Source organism: Lepidochelys kempii, chromosome 5 (assembly GCF_965140265.1).
Source record: "Lepidochelys kempii isolate rLepKem1 chromosome 5, rLepKem1.hap2, whole genome shotgun sequence".
Lineage (NCBI taxonomy): Eukaryota > Metazoa > Chordata > Testudines > Cheloniidae > Lepidochelys > Lepidochelys kempii.
In genome coordinates, this window is record NC_133260.1 from 70,688,759 (window position 1) to 70,710,704 (window position 21,946).

At 42.2% G+C, this 21,946-nt stretch overlaps 1 protein-coding gene across 4 annotated transcripts in view; it reads right to left on the minus strand.

The window, feature by feature from the left end:
* Positions 1–21,946, minus strand: part of TMEM232 (transmembrane protein 232) — a 138,773-nt gene that overhangs the window by 49,617 nt on the left and 67,210 nt on the right. For all 4 annotated transcript variants that reach the window (XM_073344672.1, XM_073344673.1, XM_073344674.1 and 1 more), the window contains exon 11: positions 9,783–9,961. In XM_073344672.1, coding sequence (XP_073200773.1) covers positions 9,783–9,961 — 179 coding nt within the window. The remainder of the gene's footprint in view (positions 1–9,782; positions 9,962–21,946) is intronic.

The window sequence follows — 21,946 nt, forward strand, 5'->3', positions numbered from 1 at the left end:
GGGGGGGTGAATTTCTTGAGCTTATGCTGTACAGTTCTCTGTGCAGTACAAGATGGTTTTTAGTTTTACACTCTAGAGCGGGGGTGCACTTCATTAACTGGGCCATTCCTTAGCTGAGCCTTCCCATGCAGAGCTGATCTCAGCATCTGTGTGTATAGCTGCAGATAGGTGTGTCCCTACCTGTATGTGTACTGGTAAAGTGCAGTCTGAAGCCTGGGGAAGGGCTTGACAGGCTGCATAACAGTATAGTGTTAAGGGAACCCAAGCTGGTGGATCAGGTGGGCTCAGTGATACCCCAGTTCCAGGTGGCACCCCAAAGGGGGGAAGAACCCGTCACAACAGGTTTCACCCTTGAAACCTGGGCAAGTCTCCTCTGTTGGAGTCTTCAGTCTTCTGAGTGTCCTTGTTATCTGTAGCAAAGGAGAGGGGGAGGAGAAAAGGCAAAGCATGGGCCCACGGTGTTCTGTTTTATACCCTTAGTCCATGTGCTTGGAGAACACAAATCCAGGCATGTCTGGTGGGCATTGTTGAGTCCCCAGGCAAGGTTGAGCAATGCCCCTGGTGTGGTCTTGTGCAGGTGAGTCACTGAATTGTAGCTCCCCTGCTGGACAATGGTGGCTGATGGTGGTTTGACACCTACCCAGGCATTGGTTACTTTTCTTTCTGTTGTCTTTGTGGAACTATTATCTGGTCGATTCCCCAACTTACTGCATGTTTTACTGGCAGCCATACAACACAATCTCGTTATTTCACATGCACTATTTATATATCTATTTAGATAAAAGAGTGACTTTCAGCAGATAATAACCTTTCCCCTGATACCTTACATGGCATGCTTTATATGCAAGATCACAATTTTATATAAATGAGAAATATGGGGGTTACAGGGCACTCCCCCGAGGTATAGTTTGTCAAACTGATGTGCCCAGATCTGTAACCAAGTGTGCACCCTACGGGGACATGAATTTTCAAAATGTTTGCACTGCTAAATCAGCCACTTCCACTAGTAATAACAGGTAATTCAGACACTAGTGGGTTGCACCTCCCAGAAGGGGATAATAGGAGTGTGCCTTTGGAAACTTATCCAGCAGATCATTTTCAAAGGGGGTCACTGCATCCCAAAGGGCTAGTGCAGCCCCAGTAGTGTGCAACAGAAACTGCACCTCGGAGTGACTACAGCAGGTGACTGCTTCACACCAGCTGCCTTACTGTGATCAGCCGTGTTAGTTACCGTGTGTGTGCGCACCCACTGCAAGCCAGTGGGTGGCAGTTTATTTGTTTGGCATTAGCATTAGCAATGCTGCAGGCTAAGACGGGGGAAAAAATTGCAGGACCTGTTTATTTAAGCATTTTACTGACCACAGCCTGGTGCTATGCCTACTTGTGAGAGGCCATCACTGTTTGAGGAACACCACTGGGATTAGTTAGGGTACAGTCACAGAGACAGTTAAATGGTGACAGACCATCTCAGCAAGAAATAAGGATGACTATACAAATCCTCACCATATTTCCCCACATCTGCATAGCATGGCATACACTTCCTCTTGTGAGAAAGCAGGATTCCTTCTGCACTGCCATCCCCCAGTCTGTCCTGCATGGAATTGTTGGTGAAAACAGAGGCACAAAGGGGGGGGGGTCACATCACATTGACCAAAAACTGCATCAAGCACAACACCTTGTCTGTACATGCTGGAGTACTTCCATTCATTGTTGTTAGATACTTACAGCAGGAATAGTAAAATCTACAGCTGGAGTATGAACCATGGCATTTGTCATATTGAGGACACTGTCCATGTCTGATATGTCCATGTCTGATATGACAAGTCAGGGTGAGCTACACTTTGAGAAGTCAGATTCTTGAGGGAGTGGATTTGCCTCACTGCAATGGACAGAATGATTTTCTAGCTGCCATGGAGTTCCTTCTACCATACCTCTGAGACACTTGCTGTTGCCTTTGTATTCCTCCTTTATCCTTAACCCCTCTGGGTATACCTTTTATGGTGAGTCCCACAACTGGAATGAGGACTACTGCCCATGGTGTGTGATTACGCTGCTGTCATGCAAAGCTCTCCCCAGGCATTGCTGCCTTTTGTATCCACTATACCACAGTCCCTGCACTAAATAATGTGAATGAGCTCTGCCTGGCATAACTACACTTTCGCTGCACTGCAGGAGCATCTGTGTAGAAGGTGCTGTGTGCATCTAATTGTTTTGAGAATTTGAATAGCATCCCAGGGTCATTGTTCCCTATGCCACTATTTTGAGAGGCTACTCATGTGAATAGGTACTCACCAGTGTGAGTAAGGATTGCACATACCTAGCCCCAAGAAAGGAAGGGTAGAAGACAGCCCTTGAAAAGAGCACCATGGTTCTCTTAAGAATTGATAGGAATAAATCATCAGAGAGAGGTTTTTTTCCTCACACAGTTCTCTAGCAGCCTGGGGCACTATAGTACTACTCAGTATACTCTTTAGGCTGCTGTTTCTGATAGAAAGAAATCAGAAATATCAGCTGCAAAAGAGAAAGGGGGAAAATGCTACACAATGGAACACCAGAGTAATTTGAAAAAAATCTTCTGCCACATTAATCAAAGTAACACTGAAATGTTATATTATCATAGCTTAATATCTGCAACATCTAATTACTTGGGGTAACATAATTTCAATGCCTGTCTCTTCTAGCTCTTAAAATTATACAGAGCAGGTTTCAGCCTTTTGAACATGGTTGTGGTGGAGAGCCCGTTGAAAAGTTGTTTTATGCTGAGATGTCTGGTAAAGACATATACTTCAGCATGCTGAGAGGCAAGAATCCATTAAGCTATTGAGCACATCCATGCTGAGTGGAAGTTCAGGAGCACTCAGGAAGTGCACTAAGTTAAGTAGTTGTGTGTTCAGCTCTTTCACTTTCCATGAACTTGTGAAATTCCTCTACAACCAATTTCATTACTTTGCCAGCTTGAACAGGGTACTGTTTCAAGCAAACACTCTCACAATTGCACCTAAAGGCAGCTACTGTGTATGTAGGCATTTGGGCCCAGATCACCCCTCCTGAATTCTATGATCATCCCTCCACAAACATCCTCCCACTGTAACAAATTATCCTATGGTTGGGGGAGGTGAGGTTGCAGCATTTGCTCCTTCATGGAAAAGGCTGTGGGCCCCACTCCCACAACTGGGTATATTCAGGTGATCAAGGCCAACCACAAAAAGACACTGTGTCTCTGCACCATCTCTGGACTCCGTAGTCCCTTTGGCTTCCTGGCACGATTTCTCCCTTTGAATCATGCTGCCCAGGAGCCCCTTGGGGCTGCATTTGTGTGGAGGCACAGGGAGAATAGTTATCAATGGTTCACAATCCAGCTGGAAGGGCATCTCAAGTGGGATCCCCCAGGGTTCTGTCCTGGGTCCAGTTCTATTCAATATCTTTATAAATGATTTGGATAATAGCAGAGAAAGTAAACTTGTGAATCATGCAGATGATGCTGAGCTGGGAGGGGTCGCAAGCACTTTGGAGGACAGGGTGAAAATTCAAAATGATCTCGACAAACTGGAGAAATTTACTGAATTAAACAGGATGAAATTCAATAAGGACAAATGCAAAGTACTACACTTAGGAAGGAATAATCAACTGCACAAATACAACTGGGAAATGACTGTTTGGGAAGGAGTACTGCAGCAAAGGATCCAGGGGTTATAGTGGATCACAAGCAACGAATCAATAGGATAACACTGTTGGGGGCGGGGAGGGGAGGAGAAAAAGAGCAAACATCATTCTGGGATGCATTAGCAGAAGTGTTGTAAGCAAGACATGAGAAGTACCCAGTACTTCTTCTGCTCTGCTCAAAACTGATAAGGCCTCAACTGAGGTACCACACTTTGGGAAAGATGTGGACAAATTGGAGAAAGTCCAGAGGAGAGCAACAGAAATTAAAGATCTAGAAAACATGACCTATGTGGAAAGATTGAAAAAATTGAATTTGTTTACTCTGGAGAAGACTAGGGTGTAGGAGAATAGAGGGGAGACACTGATAACAGTCCTCAATTGTGTAAAAGGTTGTTATAAAGACGAGGGTGATAAATTGTTCTCCTTGTCCACTGAGGACAGGACAAGACTTAATGGGCTTAAATTGCAGCAAGGGAGATTTAGGTTAGACATTAGGAAAAGTTTCCTAACTGTAAAGGCAGTTAAGCACTGGAACAAATTACCTAGGGAGGTTGTGGCATTTCCATCACTGGAGGTTTTTAAGAACAGACTAGACAAAAGTCTGTCAGGGATGGTCTAGATAATATGTCTCAGTGCAGGGGACTGGACTAGATGACCTATTGAGATCCCTTCCAGTCCTACACTTCTGTGATTCTCTCTGCCTCCAGCACATCTATTCAAACCCAGTCTTCACCCTTACCCCTGTGCATACACTGCACCATGCTGAGAGACTTCTGTGGGGCCTGACAGGAAAAAGGAGATGGTGACACATGAATCTAAGGCTATGACTTCACTGTACTGATGCAGCTGCGCTGCTATAAGCTCTCTAGTGTAGCCTCTCTAAGCTGATGGGAGAGAGCTCTCCTGTTGACCTAATTAATCCACCCTCAACAAATGGTGGTAGGAGATGCTCTCCGCTGACGTAGTGCTGTCCACACCGGCATTAAGGTTGGAGTAATTTATGTCACTTGAGGGATGGCTTATTCACACCCCGAGTAACAAGTTATACTGACAAAAGTGGTAGTCTAGACATATCCTAAGTCTTAACTTAGGGGAGTTTTGAAAACAGTTTTTGGAAACTTATTAATATTCTCATGTGGCAAAAGAGAAGCAACTGAAAACATTAAAAAAAATCAGTGAAATCAACACATGTAATATGCATAATATAGTAATGGAACGACCTACAAAATGCTAACAAGTAAAATAAAGCATCCAAGAAATTCTTATACTAAGCTTTGAATACAGGGCTATATTCAGGATCACTAATATTATATCAACAACAGAGTCTGATGAAATTCCTTGTACGCTGTTGAGTCCCATTTATTGTTGACATAAGTGCCAGAATTTACATATCTAGTTAATCTTACATGTGTGATAGGGCCATTCCCCAAAAACATTCATGATTTTTTTTCCTGGTGTGTAGTCAGAAATCAGAAAAATGGTTAATTGAAACCATCTAGAAACAGACAAAATGCAGTATGACTAGGGTTGGAAGGATTAGATTATCAGTAAATGTCAATAAACTTTGATTTTGCTATCCACACACAAACCAACAAATATCCATTGGTAACTGAAATTCACAGATAGACAAAGTAATAAAAATCTGCTTGAGAACCACAGAGTTTGATTTAAGGATATTAACTTTGTTTATTTTTATATGTAAAGTTGACAATATGTGTGTTTAATGGATATAAAGCTTTAGCTTTCTGAGTCTCGGTGTCAGTAAATAATTGTCTGACCTTCTTCCTGATGCCTCACCCCACAATTTTGTCCAACTGTGAAATTAATATTAATTTTTATTTTTATCTGTTGAAATTCTTAAAAATAAAAACCGAATTCTGCCAAGTCAAAATATGAGGCGTGGCATACAGATCCCAATGGTGGTTAGGCATGCAGCATGATGCCTAAGTCTTTGTCTATAAATATTATAAAAGCCCTCCTATAGGGACACCAAAGTGCGGTCAGCACCCTAACAGTAAACATGCGAATTAGAAGGCATGTTACAAACTCATTCTACACATGAGACAATTTTTTCAAGGAGAAACTGGATGGTCTTGTTCTCTTTCCTAATGTATCTATTCTCTTAAGACAATAGTCTGGCATGTCTCCTTTCTACTAATTCAGTGCAGTATTAGCTTCTGACTGTTACCAGTAACCTGCTCCTTTTCTAATACAGCAGGACCCTATACCTACTCAGCAGCATTCTACTAAACTGCTTCTTTTAAATAATAACAATGTCTAGCACTTTTCATCAGTAGATCGCAAAGTGCTTTACAACAAAGGTCAGTAGAATTGTAATTATTGTTAGATAGGGAAACTGAGGCACAGAAAAGTGACATCACCCATCAGGCCAGTGGTAGAGCTGGGAAGAGAACCTGGTTCTCTGGACTCCTAGTCTGGTGCTCTGTCTAAAAGGACTATGGAATGTATGGCTCAAAATGCATGAAATTCACAGTACAAGAGCTCTCTCCTGCCTTCCTTTCCAAAGAAACCCTGTTAGCTTGGGGAACTTCACAATGCCATGGTGCACTCTGAGGCATTAATCCTACCATACTGTTTAAACTGTAAGAAAGTATCAGCAAAACCACTGTATTCCGCTGCTCAGTGTGTGTGTGTGGGGGGTCAGTTGGTCAAGCCCACCCCCAGCAGAAGACCCTCAGTGGATCTGGGAGAGCAGACTGGGCAGATCACTTCCTAAGGGACTGGAAGATGGATGGTGAGTCAGGCTTCTTCCTTCTCCCTGAATTATTACTTATTTTGCCAGCAGTGAGTGAGGCACTTTACAGAGAGTAAGAAAACAAGGCCCCCTGACCTGCCCCTGCAAAGGGGCTTACAATCTACATAATCCAAGACTCTGACATTGTGTGTGTGTATTTCGGGGAGATGGCAGGCTCCTGAGAGGACATGTAAGAAATGGGAAAGCCTTGTGTTGGGATTGAGGGGAGGGGAGGGGTGAGGAGTATTTATCAAACGGTTTGGAAATCCAAAGGATGTTTGGAGTTGGTTTGGGGATTGAAGGAAAGTTCAGGGAGTTCTTATTTTAAATCAAGAGATATACCCTTTGGTAATAGGAAGTTGTGAACTGATTGCTTCTCCTTTCCCCTCTTGCTGATCCGCTATTTGGTTTTAATGCCTGTGACTGATCTATTTAGAGGAGCTTGTGGCTGCCTTCTTGTTAGCACTGGTGGTGGTAGACAATTTTGCAGTTCTCATGATGTGGGGTTGAATGGCAAATGCGCATCTACCACAATCTGAAAAGCAATTCCACTGTATCCTGGAAGCAACTAAAGTACCTTGAAAGCAGCTACTGTAATCTGCTTAAAGATGTGGAGGTCATAAGTCTAGGAAAACATGCTCTTAATGGGCTACAAACAGCTACTTTGTTTTAGCAAGTTAAATTTTTCATTATTTTGCAATAACCTTAAAGCACACATGTAAATTCATTTCACTGCAACAGTACAATCTATATCTATTTATACTTGTATATGTATTACTTGGGGGAATTGTTTCCATTTTCAAAGTTTCTAACTCAAATCCTATTGATTTGATCCTATTGATTTGATTGAATGCATCCGATGAAGTGAGCTGTAGCTCACGAAAGCTTATGCTCAAATAAATTTTTTAGTCTCTAAGACTAACATGGCTGCTACTCTGAAACCTGTCAAATCCTATTGTGATTCCTGGCAAGGCTGGAAAATATTATTCCTAGAGAAACTATTTTCTTCCTATAAGGACAAAAATTTAGTGTAGGAATGAACATTGCCCATTGACTTCAATAGAAGTCGCACCTGCTCACACCATACCTGAATTTCATTAATAAAGATTATATTATTCACCTTTAGGCAAAGGTTGTCATGTGCACACCTCTAAGCATGGTCCACAGGAGATCTTCTGTACACATACAAGTAGGCCATTATCAATTATCTTGTAATGTGGTTCACTGAAAATGAAGTAGGGAAATTTACCTTTTTGATTTGTGCTGAGGTGCTAGTTAGCTTCAGGAACATACTGTTGCCTTGATCCCAGGGTGAGTGCTGTGTGTAGGTGTACCTGTAGCAGCTGAATGGAAGTGCTCTGTAGTTTTTGCTGAGAGGATCTCTCAGAACACTGTGGGAAGCATGCTGGATAATGTTCCTTATTCCTGCTAGTAAAAGATACATTATATATTCCCTCCCATACACCACTATCCTCTCCTTGCACCTGCTGCCAGATGCTAGTATGCATGTGAAGTGGGAGGGGCCATGACCATGCCTCAAGCCCAGTTCATCACGCTCCTTATCATTGTGGGTTGCTGCTGGGTGTGAAACTACCTACCACCTGCATTCAAGGAGTGCTAGTCTAAGCATTCCTTCCCTCCCCTCCCCCCCACGCACCCACCCCTTCACTCCACATGCACTTATGCAGGAAAAGGTAAACAATATGCCTTAATTATGTTGGGCAAAGGCAAATGTCCAAGAATATCTAGTGAATAGCTGACAAATCCCCTTGTGTTCTCTAGGCTATCAAAGATTTCAATACTTAATCTCCTAGGCCTATTTTCATCACAGTTAAATAAATCAGACATTCTTATCTAATTTCCTAAGATAATAGGACTGGGCAGAGAATTTAATACATAATTTAACTTTTCTGCAGGCACCATTTTCAACACATTTATCTTCCTTACCTGTCTTAACTGTAACTTATCCCACTTCTGTAATTCTGTTTCTATATTATGAAGAATGGAGTCTACATTCCTCTAAAGCACACTTGAAAAAATAATTGCCAAATTCTTAAGTCCCAGTGATGTTACCCTTTTACCTACTTCTATTCTGTGGATAAAATATGATAGACTAGACCCTCTAGATATTGACAGACACTGTTTCCAGTTTAATGTTCTGCTCTGAGATATAGCAAAATATAGCTGACAGTTTAAGAAGTTACAGAATGAAATCATCTGTTTTCATTAAGTTAAATAAAATATCAGCATCAGCATTTAGAAGATTTTTTTGCTCCTTGTTCACCCTGTTAAGTCCCCTGATTTCCTTCCTTCATTAACTCTGAAGAACTACTTTCAAAGGCTCAGTTGATAGAGTTAACAATGACGTCTATAGGAGATAACCCTGCCTGGTGCCCCTTGAAATGTTACACAACTCAGAGGTATTGTCTAGTGAGCACTGATGTTTGGGATTTTTTTTAAAAGGTACAGTCTTGTGATAAAAGCATTTGATTGTGATTCAGCGTCCTGGGTTCAATTCCTCACCCTCCCACAGACCCTCCTGTGTGATCTTGGGCAAGTCGTTTTATCTCGGAGTCTATGTTCCACATCTGTAAAATGGGGATAATACACCCTTTCTCCCACCCTTTGTTTCTCTTGTCTACTTGAAGTGTAAACTCTTTGAGGCAGGGACTGCCTCTTACTTTGTGTTTGTACAGTAGCTAGCACAATGGGGACCTGATCTCACCTGGGGACTCTAGGCAATAACGTTGTTCACAGAATAAATAATCCCACACTGTTGAGATCCATAGCAGTTTTAACACTGATTGCCATGAGAGCTGGACTGAACCTTAGAAAACACAATGATTCTTTTTAGTCTTTTGTTTCCATCTGAGCAAAAGGTAGTATAGCAGTGTCTTATTCCTGCCTAGGCATCAGCCACCAGCAATATTGGCAGGACTGTAAAGATCACTAATAATAGTTAACTGCTGACCAGAAAACCAGACGGAGAAACTCATTCACTATTTTTGGTGTGTTTGAATAACATGGAGGCAATATAAAAAAAACAATCGAAATATTAAGGGATTTAGAAGCCAAAGTATATTCTTTGCTGTATCAAACTTAAAATAAGTCAGTTTTTACCTAAACAGTAACCCTTTAAAACCTATTTTAAATTAAAGTACCTCCACATTTTGACAAATATCAAAGTAGGCTGCAGAGACCAATACCACTAACCTATGCATTTGCTACCAGTCACGGCTCAGAGATTGCTCCTTTAATTAAAGGTACTCTCATTTTTTCACTCTAAAAATAAGTGTTTAGATTATGATGCACTGGTGACCAGCTGGAGTGATGGTCTATTCCAGTTACTAGATTTTATACATACCTCAGCTACTCTTATGGCTTCCAGGACTCGGCTATCCTTTTCATTGTTCTTTTGTTTCTGTAAAGCTTTCCATACTGCATTCCTTAAGCCTTCTCGACTCACATCCCCACAGAGTTCATTGCACATCACAACGAGATTGTAAACAACACCATAGCGAATAACCCAGAATAGTTCTTCACCTGCAAATAATTATATTTTAGCATGTGGTACATGTAACAATTTTGGTATCAGATTAATCTATTTTAGGAAGAGACAAAGAAACAGAAAACCTTTATTAAATGCAGAGTTAATATAATACAGAAAAGTATGCTTCAGGTTTTTGTGGGAAGTGTTGCAGAGAGCTTGGCTTAGTGAATTCAGCCATCCTACAGCCATACTTGATTTTGGAACAGAATAATCAAATCTCTTAGATCACAGATTTTGTTGGCATATGTGAGTCTGACTAAGAAAACTCTGTGTGTGTGTGTAGGGGTGGGGTGTCTGGGAAAGGAGGGGGAAATGGAGTGGGAGGGATTAAGTATCAAGTTAAGATGCCTAAGCCTGCTAATGAAAATAAGTCTCCATTACAGTATTCCAGACTTGCAAAATGATTTGATCTCAGTGCACTATTGTTCAGCTCTTATGAAAAAATACTGCCATTCCCTTTTCTGTTCGGAACAGAAGGTAGAAGACTTCATATAAGCATAAAAGTATTTAAAGTGTCAAAGGAACCAAACAAGTTAAATTACAGTGGTTGCCCTGAAAACCTTTCCCATGTTGTCTAAAATAACACTACCTCCACATTCATAATGTCCCCTACACGCCCTTAGTAGTCTAAGGGAAATTTCAAATAATGAGGTAATGCTCACTTGCTATCTAGCAGCCTGGTCCTGCAGTCTGCTGAGTGCCTCCTGAAAGGTGCTCAGTAGCATGTTTGATTCCCTTTGAAGTCAACAAGAGCTCAGAAGGCTTAGCAATTGGCAGATTGTGCTGAGCACCTTGCTGTATCAAGATCGGAGACAGTTTTTTATAGAAGCCAGTGCCACTGTGTATTCCTAGTGAATTTAAGGAAAAAGAGGACTGGAGTATTTTTAAGGGAACTGTGCACAAAATATTCAGATTTATAAATATTAAATAAGAGATTTAGTTGCCCTTGTTAGAATTGAGATTAATGTAGCATGAACTCTGGAACAAACCCACACTATTGTAGGCTGTATCTTACAAACATAAAATATGCATAGCTTAAAGCTATTGGAAATAAAAGTATTATTCTGAATCTTTTGGACACTAGACCCCAAAACATTCAGGTCTAACAACACAAAAAAACATAAAATTATGTGAATGAATGTATGTATACGCAAATGGTATTATTAAATCATTGATCAGTTCCAGAAAACACTACTGTATTTCCTGTTTTTGAAGGTAATCGTTGGTTTTGAGCATTATATCCCTTCACGTGTACTAGTGGTCAAGCACAGGTCCCAAAAGCAAGCGATGAGTTGTTTGCAATTTGAGGATTATTGATTTCTAGGGGACAACTCTGTTACCCAAGTTGTTACCATCATGGAGATCTGCAGCTTGAAGGTCAGCCTGAGAGAATTTAAAACTAGCACAAATGGTATGAACCTGATTAACAAGATTCTGGATAACTGATAAGTCAGCATGGATAACAGGCACAAAACAGTGAGTCAGTGTAACTAAGAGCAGAACTTGGCCCAGAGACCTCAAGCACAAAGCGTCAGAGGCTGAAGTACAACGAATGTACTTCAAAAACAGTGAGGAGACACAAATCCATTTTGTCTGAATTACTTAAGTCCAGTAAGACTTTAAGTAGTTGCACTGAAGACCTTCAAAAGTGGATCTGAAACCAAAGCTATAGAGGACACTTAGTAGCCAGTGCCTTGTAAAGAAAGTATTCACTGAATCTGTTCTTTCAACCATGAATTATAAGGTGAATGTGTAAATAATATTGCACTAAAGCAAATACAAGGTATACAGAGAACCAAAAATCATGGTGTGACTGATAATTGTAGGAAGAGAACACAAAACAAACACTGGAAAATTAATTAGATGAGAAAGAGATCATGCAAACTATAAGAAAAAATAAATGACACCATGCAGGACGTATATACAATCCAATTTTGTTTTGTAGAGGGTCTTTCATACAAACTATCCCAAAAGGCTTTACACCTTGTAACTATGTTAAAATTAATAAATGAACACAGGGGCATGAGAGAAATTAAGAAATTTAGGCAAAGGAAGAGGCAGCGTGCGTGTTTACAAAAGATTTTCAACCAGAGAGAATACTAGTATGAGCAGAGAGCTACAGGAAGGTTGTTCCAGATTACAGGAATTGCAGCAAAGCCTCCCCTGCCCATAGTGGGCAGATTGCATGAAGGAACAGACAGGTCAAGTACAAGATTTAAAGAGGGTGTGGAGCAGGGATTTGAGAACAAAAAGGTCCATGAAGAGGCTGAATCAACTCCATGGAAGGTTTTAAAATTAAGGAGGTAAATTTGTAAATGGAATCCTGAAATGAATGGGAGCCAGTGGACTACTTGGTAGTTCTCTCAAAATTGATGGAGGATACTCCATGAGAATATAAACTGTAGCTTTTGGATGTGATCCAACATAACTACTTTCATGTTCTCTCCACAGGTACCGTTGCGGAGAGTGGACCAGATGATATGTCTGGGGCGAGAAAGCAGAAGGAGACTGGTTGGAAGGCATGGTTGGAAGGCATGGTTGGAAGGCTGGTTGGAAGGCATGAGATGCGATGTCCTGAGGTTGGGGGTTCCACGACCACCACTCCCAAGAGGAGAAGGCGGGTGGTGGTGGTCGGGGACTCTCTCCTCCGGGGGACTGAGTCATCTATCTGCCGCCCTGACCGGGAAAACCGAGAAGTCTGCTGCTTGCCAGGGGCTAGGATTCGCGATGTGACGGAGAGACTGCCGAGACTCATCAAGCCCTCGGATCGCTACCCCTTCCTGCTTCTCCACGTGGGCACCAATGATACTGCCAAGAATGACCTTGAGCGGATCACTGTGGACTACGTGGCTCTGGGAAGAAGGATAAAGGAGTTGGAGGCACAAGTGGTGTTCTCGTCCATCCTTCCTGTGGAAGGAAAAGGCCTGGGTAGGGACCGTCGAATCGTCGAAGTCAATGAATGGCTACGCAGGTGGTGTCGGAGAGAAGGCTTTGGATTCTTTGACCATGGGATGGTGTTCCATGAAGGAGGAGTGCTGGGCAGAGACGGGCTCCATCTTACGAAGAGAGGGAAGAGCATCTTTGCCAGCAGGCTGGCTAACCTAGTGAGGAGGGCTTTAAACTAGGTTCACCGGGGAAAGGAGACCAAAGCCCTGAGGTAAGTGGGAAAGCGGGATACCGGGAGGAAGCACAGGCAGGAATGTCTGTGAGGGGAGGGCTCCTGCCTCATACTGGGAATGAGGGGCGATCAACAGGTTATCTCAAGTGCTTATATACGAATGCACAAAGCCTTGGAAACAAGCAGGGAGAACTGGAGGTCCTGCTGATGTCAAGGAACTATGACGTGATTGGAATAACAGAGACTTGGTGGGATAACTCACATGACTGGAGTACTGTCATGGATGGTTATAAACTGTTCAGGAAGGACAGGCAGGGCAAAAAAGGTTGGGGAGTAGCACTGTATGTAAGGGAGCAGTATGACTGCTCAGAGCTCCGGTACGAAACTGTAGAAAAACCTGAGTGTCTCTGGATTAAGTTTAGAAGTGTGTGCAACAAGAGTGATGTAGTGGTGGGAGTCTGCTATAGACCACCGGACCAGGGGGATGAGGTAGATGAGGCTTTCTTCCGGCAGCTCACGGAAGCTGCTAGATCGCATGCCCTGATTCTCATGGGTGACTTTAATTTTCCTGATATCTGCTGGGAGAGCAATACAGCAGTGCATAGACAATCCAGGAAGTTTTTGGAAAGCGTAGGGGACAATTTCCTGGCGCAAGTGCTAGAGGAGCCAACTGGGGGGGCGCTTTTCTTGACCTGCTGCTCACAAACCGGGTAGAATTAGTGGGGGAAGCAAAAGTGGATGGGAATCTGGGAGGCAGTGACCATGAGTTGGTTGAGTTCAGGATCCTGACACAGGGAAGAAAGGTAAGCAGCAGGATACGGACCCTGGACTTCAGGAAAGCAGACTTCGACTCCCTCAGGGAACGGATGGTCAGAATCCCCTGGGGGACTAACATGAAGGGGAAAGGAGTCCAGGAGAGCGGGCTGTATTTCAAGGAATCCCTGTTGAGGTTACAGGGACAAACCATCCCGATGAGTCGAAAGAATAGTAAATATGGCAGGCGACCAGCTTGGCTTAATGGTGAAATCCTAGTGGATCTTAAACATAAAAAAGAAGCTTACAAGAAGTGGAAGGTTGGACATATGACAAGGGAAGAGTATAAAAATATTGCTCGGGCATGTAGGAATGATATCAGGAGGGCCAAATCGCACCTGGAGCTGCAGCTAGCAAGAGATGTCAAGAGTAACAAGAAGGGTTTCTTCAGGTATGTTGGCAACAAGAAGAAAGCCAAGGAAAGTGTGGGCCCCTGAATGAGGGAGGCAACCTAGTGACAGAGGATGTGGAAAAAGCTAATGTACTCAATGCTTTTTTTGCCTCTGTCTTCACTAACAAGGTCAGCTCCCAGACTGCTGCGCTGGGCATCACAAAATGGGGAAGAGATGGCCAGCCCTCTGTGGAGAAAGAGGTGGTTAGGGACTATTTAGAAAAGCTGGATGAGCACAAGTCCATGGGGCCGGACGAGTTGCATCCGAGAGTGCTGAAGGAATTGGCGGCTGTGATTGCAGAGCCATTGGCCATTATCTTTGAAAACTCATGGCGAACGGGGGAAGTCCCGGATGACTGGAAAAAGGCTAATGTAGTGCCAATCTTTAAAAAAGGGAAGAAGGAGGATCCTGGGAACTACAGGCCAGTCAGCCTCACCTCAGTCCCTAGAAAAATCATGGAGCAGGTCCTCAAAGAATCAATCCTGAAGCACTTGCATGAGAGGAAAGTGATCAGGAACAGCCAGCATGGATTCACCAAGGGAAGGTCATGCCTGACTAATCTAATCGCCTTTTATGATGAGATTACTGGTTCTGTGGATGAAGGGAAAGCAGTGGATGTATTGTTTCTTGACTTTAGCAAAGCTTTTGACACAGTCTCCCACAGTATTTTTGTCAGCAAGTTAAGGAAGTATGGGCTGGATGAATGCACTATAAGGTGGGTAGAAAGCTGGCTAGATTGTCGGGCTCAACGGGTAGTGATCAATGGCTCCATGTCTAGTTGGCAGCCGGTGTCAAGTGGAGTGCCCCAGGGGTCGGTCCTGGGGCCGGTTTTGTTCAATATCTTCATAAATGATCTGGAGGATGGTGTAGATTGCACTCTCAGCAAATTTGCGGATGATACTAAACTGGGAGGAGTGGTAGATACGCTGGAGGGGAGGGATAGGATACAGAAGGACCTAGACAATTTGGAGGATTGGGCCAGGAGAAATCTGATGAGGTTCAATAAGGATAAGTGCAGGGTCCTGCACTTAGGACGGAAGAATCCAATGCACCGCTACAGACTAGGGGCCGAATGGCTAGGCAGCAGTTCTGCAGAAAAGGACCTAGGGGTGACAGTGGATGAGAAGCTGGATATGAGTCAGCAGTGTGCCCTTGTTGCCAAGAAGGTCAATGGCATTTTGGGATGTATAAGTAGGGGCATAGCGAGCAGATCGAGGGATGTGATCGTTCCCCTCTATTCGACATTGGTGAGGCCTCATCTGGAGTACTGTGTCCAGTTTTGGGCCCCACACTACAAGAAGGATGTGGATAAATTGGAGAGAGTCCAGCGAAGGGCAACAAAAATGATTAGGGGTCTAGAACACATGACTTATGAGGAGAGGCTGAGGGAGCTGGGATTGTTTAGTCTGCCGAAGAGAAGAATGAGGGGGGATTTGATAGCTGCTTTCAACTACCTGAAAGTGGGTTCCAAAGAGGATGGCTCTAGACTGTTCTCAATGGTAGCAGATGACAGAACGAGGAGTAATGGTCTCAAGTTGCAGTGGGGGAGGTTTAGATTGGATATTAGGAAAAACTTTTTCACTATGAGGGTGGTGAAACACTGGAATGCGTTACCTAGGGAGGTGGTAGAATCTCCTTCCTTAGAGGTTTTTAAGGTCAGGCTTGACAAAGCCCTGGCTGGGATGATTTAACTGGGAATTGGTCCTGCTTCGAGCAGGGGGTTGGACTAGATGACCTTCTGGGGTCCCTTCCAACCCTGATATTCTATGATTCTATGATCACATCTTACAAAGCAGCTATAAAAGAAAAAAAGAAGGGTAGATGAGAGGTTGGGATTGTCAAAGGGACAAAGTTTGGTAGTTTGGGTACATTAGCTGTGGATTTATATACTTTATGGTAAGTTTAACCTTAGCTCTCAGTGTCCAGGCATTTCAATTATTAATTTGCTAACTACAATTGACTTTTTTCTGGGAATTCAAATTGCACATATACACTGCACACATACAAATGGTATGCACACACACAATTACAGCAGTTTAAGTTAAGTTTCCTTCATTTGGAAATTCTGCTGCTTTCAGAGACATTCCAGTTCTTAGATGGGAAATCAATTGAAAGCAGAAATATCCCTGATAGTGGAAGGAACTTTTTGAGTATGATTACTGTATAAATAAATAGATTTAGCTACAAGCATCAGAGGTGGAGAAAATCACAGAAAACATATTTGTAAATATATTAGTCTAATTTCACCAATATCTGTTGAATAATACATTAGCTGAACAGTATTAAATCAGAAATAGAGCTTTGACCAACTAATAATGGATAGCTTGGGCTGCTGAGTATAGCTGATGTGTATTTAACCAGTTTTGTCAAAGTATATAATATGTACCTTGAAGTCAACGGGGATATTCAAGGAACAGAAGTCTTCTCCCTCTCCCAGATCAGATCAATTTACATGATAGGAGGCTTAGATTATGAGCTCATGGGGCTGTGTGTAGTGTGTTCCTGAGTGTGTGCAGACCGTAGGTGCTATCATAAAGATGATAATTAATAGCAAAATACAATGGTGAAAATGTATCCATTATGTAGCATTCACTATCAATATATCTCACTTTCATAAAAGATAAGTGTTTTGCACAAACCATCTCTCTTTACAAGCTCTAAATCTTTGTTCAACAAGGAACAATATAGTACCAGCACAACAGAAGAATCATCAGTCTGAATATGGTTTGCTCTAAAACCCACAAGATAAATTACAAATAATAAAAGCATTCAGCCAACTATACTCCAGCAAGTCACAAGTCCTTTTTAAAAGCCATTGATGATTTAACAAGTGAGCCATGTGGCTCTTTTCTTGTTGATTTAAACTCTGCTACGGTCTTCTCAAAGAAGAATATTTGTGAGAACTTATTGTACCCAAATGGCACACAGCCAGTGCAAAAAAAAAATATATATATATATATATATATAAAATTCTGCTTATAAAGACAGATGGCAGTAAGTTAGAACTGTCATAAAAAGTGGACTGCAATCTAATAATCATGTCTAGACATTTGCTGAGAAACCTGACTGTTATAAAACTACTCATCCAAGTCCCCTGCAGCATCACAAGGCACTCTTCTGTTCTGCTTTGGATGACCTAGTGGCAGCTTTCAAAAATGTTGCTTTAAATATATTGAAAGGAAATCTGCTTCTGACAGCTAACCAAGTGACTACTCTGGCAAAAATGTATAAAGCCCCAGCAACAGAAGTCGAAAGAAAGAAAGAAAGAAAGAAAGAAAGAAAGAAAGAAAGAAAGAAAGAAAGAAAGAATCATTAGCCATTTAAGGGACCTGAAAAGAACCATTCTGAGTTTTCTGGTTATTCCATTTTCTGGTCTTTTAACATATTGTTAATTTAGCATGCACTGAAGACAAAAATGTCAGTGGTAATTCAGCAACAGCTGTATCACCCCAATGCAATTCTAATGCAAGAGTCAAGACAATTACTGTATCAAGTAAATTTTAAATGAGACACATTTTTCCCACACACTGACCTCTCTGAAAATAAGAGAGGCTGAACTCTTAATCAGTGTTTATAAATTCTGCTGCCTTCTGATATAGCATGGAGCACAAGCAAAATGGCAGTTGATTTTTCTCTATGCCTTCCTGAAAGGCAGCTGTGCTAGCTTGAGCAGATGTTAACTTTGTCACTTAAAAACTTTCTAGAGATATTTTTACATAAACATTATAGGAAAAAATCCTAATATGCAATTAGAGAAAAATGGAATGGTCTAGGAAATAAGGCAACAGGGAGTGAAGCAGGAGCTGTGGATTTTATCCTGGCTCAGGAATTTACTCTCTGAGCGAAGCTTAGGTGAGTTAGTTACAATGTAATGCACTCTTATATAGAGGAACAGCACCTAAACCCTCAAAATAACATATCTGAAAAATCAGGCCACTTATTTAGGCACTTAAGTATGGATTTAGAAGCCTAACTTTAGGCACCCAACTTTTAAAAACTTGGCAACAGTTTACATTATCAAAAGGCCTGTAATCTCCACTCCACCCTGCAGAGATAAATAAATATATATTAAATCATGGAATTAACCTGATGTGTTCTGTGCTTGACTAGTTAAATACAGGTTTTTGTTAAATCCCATCCTATCCACCCTGCAATTATATATTGCCTATTCAGAATGTAAACGCTTGGGGCAGGGAGTTTGTCTTCCCACATTTCTGTAAAGCACCTAGGAGAGTACTGACACTACCTAATTATATACAACAGTGATTAATAGTTTTAGCAAATGTTTGAACTGTACAGGAAAGATAGCAAAGTGCTGTGGTATAGGCAGTGAAACTCAGTGTTGCAACACTCAGATCAATATTTTCCTAGACATTTGTTATTTAATTCTGACACCATTGCTGAAAGAAAAATGCAGCCACAGGGATTTTAAGGCAGCTACATTTAATACAAGGCTATGTACTTCTTAAGTTTAAAAAATTCTCATGAAATTGCCATTTTCAAATCAAAATATTTCACCATCTGACCCCCAAACAAATTCTTGTTGTGTTGGGGCGAGCATGCCAAGCAGTCAAGAGCAGACAAGTGATTGGGTTGGCCCACTTGTTGGTTTCTTTTCCTATATACTTTGATTTGGATGGTCTCTGTTTCTTCACTTGTGGACTCCTGTGATTTGCCAGGAAGACAAGTTAGCTCAGAGGAATATTTATAACTGGACAGTTGAACTCAAGTCCAGGATTTGTGGCTGTATTCATATAACTGTCCTCACACAATCAGCAGTTGTGAATATTTATAAAACATCCATATGCTGACTGAAACAAATGACATACAGCTGGACTGACTGCAAACCTTAGCTGGAATAGATAATGATGCCCATAAGCATGTCAGCACTTGATCTGAGAACAACAGACTAGGAAAATACCTCTTCTGGCCATAAGCATTGCTAGCTATTCCAATGAAATCTTCTAGGGGGCTGCCAAAAGTGAGGCCAAGGAACACACTGGGATCATGGAAAAAAGACACACCCAGAAGGAGCAGGGCCTACCCAACTCCATCTTTGTTAGACATCTTGGCAGTCTTGCTGAGTGGGTCCTTCCTGGACAGAGTGGATTGACACCAAGCCATGAGCAGTGTGAGATATAGGAGCCAACTGAATGCATAGTGTGGAAGCGGACCAGGAAAAACCACTTTTGTCAGAATGGCAATGGAGCCCCCCAGCAGGAGGGAGGAGGAGACAAGAAAAGAGTCCCAGCATAATCTAGGAGAGAACTGGCTAGCTAAGGTTTGAAGAAGTGAGGTGATGAAGAGAGAGCTGCTGTAGTGAATCTAATGTGTTGAGGCATCCCTTTCTTTACCTTACACAAGCTGAGAATTGGACTAGGCTAGAACAGAGCTGCCTTCTTGATGGTAACCGGTTGTGTGATTTCCCAGCAGCATCAGGATACTGGATTGGATACATAAAGAGACTTCTCACTGATCTGAATAGGAGTTTGTCCAAGTAAGATTTAAATGAAAAGTGAGAAAGGATTTCAGAATTTGGCCTTAAATCACAGAGAGTTCCTATCACCCTCATTTTCTGATTGGTGAGATGAGAGAGGCTGCTGAAATTTATGGGAGGAGCGCTACTGAATTTTTTTTCTGTTACAGCATGGGGTCATAGTATGAAAAAGGTTGAGAATCACTGCCTTATAGGTATTTATAAGGAGGATCCTGGGAACTACAGGCCAGTCAGCCTCACCTCAGTCCCTGGAAAAATCATGGAGCAGGTCCTCAAGGAATCAATTCTGCAGCACTTAGAGGAGAGGAAAGTGATCAGGAACAGTCAGCATGGATTCACCAAGGGCAAGTCATGCCTGACCAATCTAATCACCTTCTGTGACAAGATAACTGACTCTGTGGATGAAGGGAAAGCAGTAGATGTGTTATTCCTTGACTTCAGCAAAGCTTTTGATATGGTCTCCCACAGTACTCTTGCCAGCAAGTTAAAGAAGTATGGACTGGACGAATGGACTGTAAAGTGTATAGAAAGCTGGCTAGATTGTTGGGCTCAACGGGTAGCGATCAATGGCTCCATGTCTAGTTGGCAGCCGGTATCAAGCGGAGTGCCCCAAGGGTCAGTCCTGGGGCCGTTTTTTTTTCAATATCTTCATTAACGATCTGGAGGATAGCATGGACTGCACCCTCAGCAAGTTTGCAGATGACACTAAACTGGGAGGAGTGATAGATACGTTGGATGGTAGGGATAGAATACAGAGGGACCTAGGCAAATTAGAGGATTGGGCCAAAAGAAATCTGATGAGGTTCAACAAGGACAAGTGCAGAGTCCTGCACTTAGGACAGAAGAATCCTATGCACTGCTACAGACTAGGGACCAAATGGCTAGGCAACAGTTCTGCAGAAAAGGACCTAGGGATTAGAGTGGACGAGAAGCTGAATATGAGTCAAGAGTGTGTTCTTGTTGCCAAGAAGGCTAACGGCATTTTGGGCTGTATAAGTAGGGGCATTGCCAGCAGATCGAGGGACGTGATCATTCCCTTCTATTTGACATTGGTGAGGCCTCATCTGGAGTACTGTGTCCAGTTTCGGGCCCCACACTACAAGAAGGATGTGGAAAAATTGGAAAGCATCCAGTGGAGGGCAACAAAAATGATTAGGGGGCTGAAGCACATGACTTATGAGGAGAGGCTGAGGGAACTGGGATTGTTTAGTCTGTGGAAGAGAAGAATGAGGGGGATTAGATAGCTGCTTTCAACTATCTGAAGGGGGGTTTCAAAGAGGATGGATCTAGACTGTTCTCAGTGGTACCAGATGACAGAACAAGGAGTAATGGTCTCAAGTTGCAGTGGGGGAGGTTTAGGTTGGATATTAGGAAAAACTTTTTCACTAGGAGGGTGGTGAAGCACTGGAATGGGTTACCCAGGGAGGTGGTGGAATCTCCTTCCTTAGAGGTTTTCAAGGTCAGGCTTGTCAAAGCCCTGGCTGGGATGATTTAGTTGGGGATTGGTCCTGCTTTGAGCAGGGGGTTGGACTAGATGACCTCCTGAGATCCCTTCCAACCCTGATATTCTATGATTCTATGATAATGGGTTTTATTTCCACATCTATTGAGATTACTATATGCATCTCCCCTTGGGACGACTCTCTCTAGGTTGAATAGGTGTATAGTCCTATTGCTTGAGATTGTTGGCAGGGTCCTGGAAGGCCATACCACAGTTGGCCACACCAAGTTGGAAAATTTTAACTAGGGGGGAGATCAAGTGGGTCAATAGTCCTGTATATGTAATGTGTCTATTAAAATACAAGTAGGCTGTATATGCAGTAATAGGTTTCTGTATCATCGAGACATAACTGTTCTAGGGCTATGTTATGTGTATTACCACAAGGTGACAGTGTTTTTAGCTTGCCTTTTTCTCATTGCTGCTGTTTGTATCTCTTCCTGAGGATCTGTCTTCTGTGGTGAAGGAACATAGTAGCATGTTTTGAAGATTTACACTGACTTAAGATAAATCTTTATATTCTGTCTTAATTTCCTAAAAGTGCAAACACATTTTATAACGAGAAGAAAAAACCCAATTACAATGTTCTCAGTTAATAGTGTCCAAAAAAAAAATTAGATTTGATTTTAGCATGCTTATTCCACAGTGATAGATTCTCTT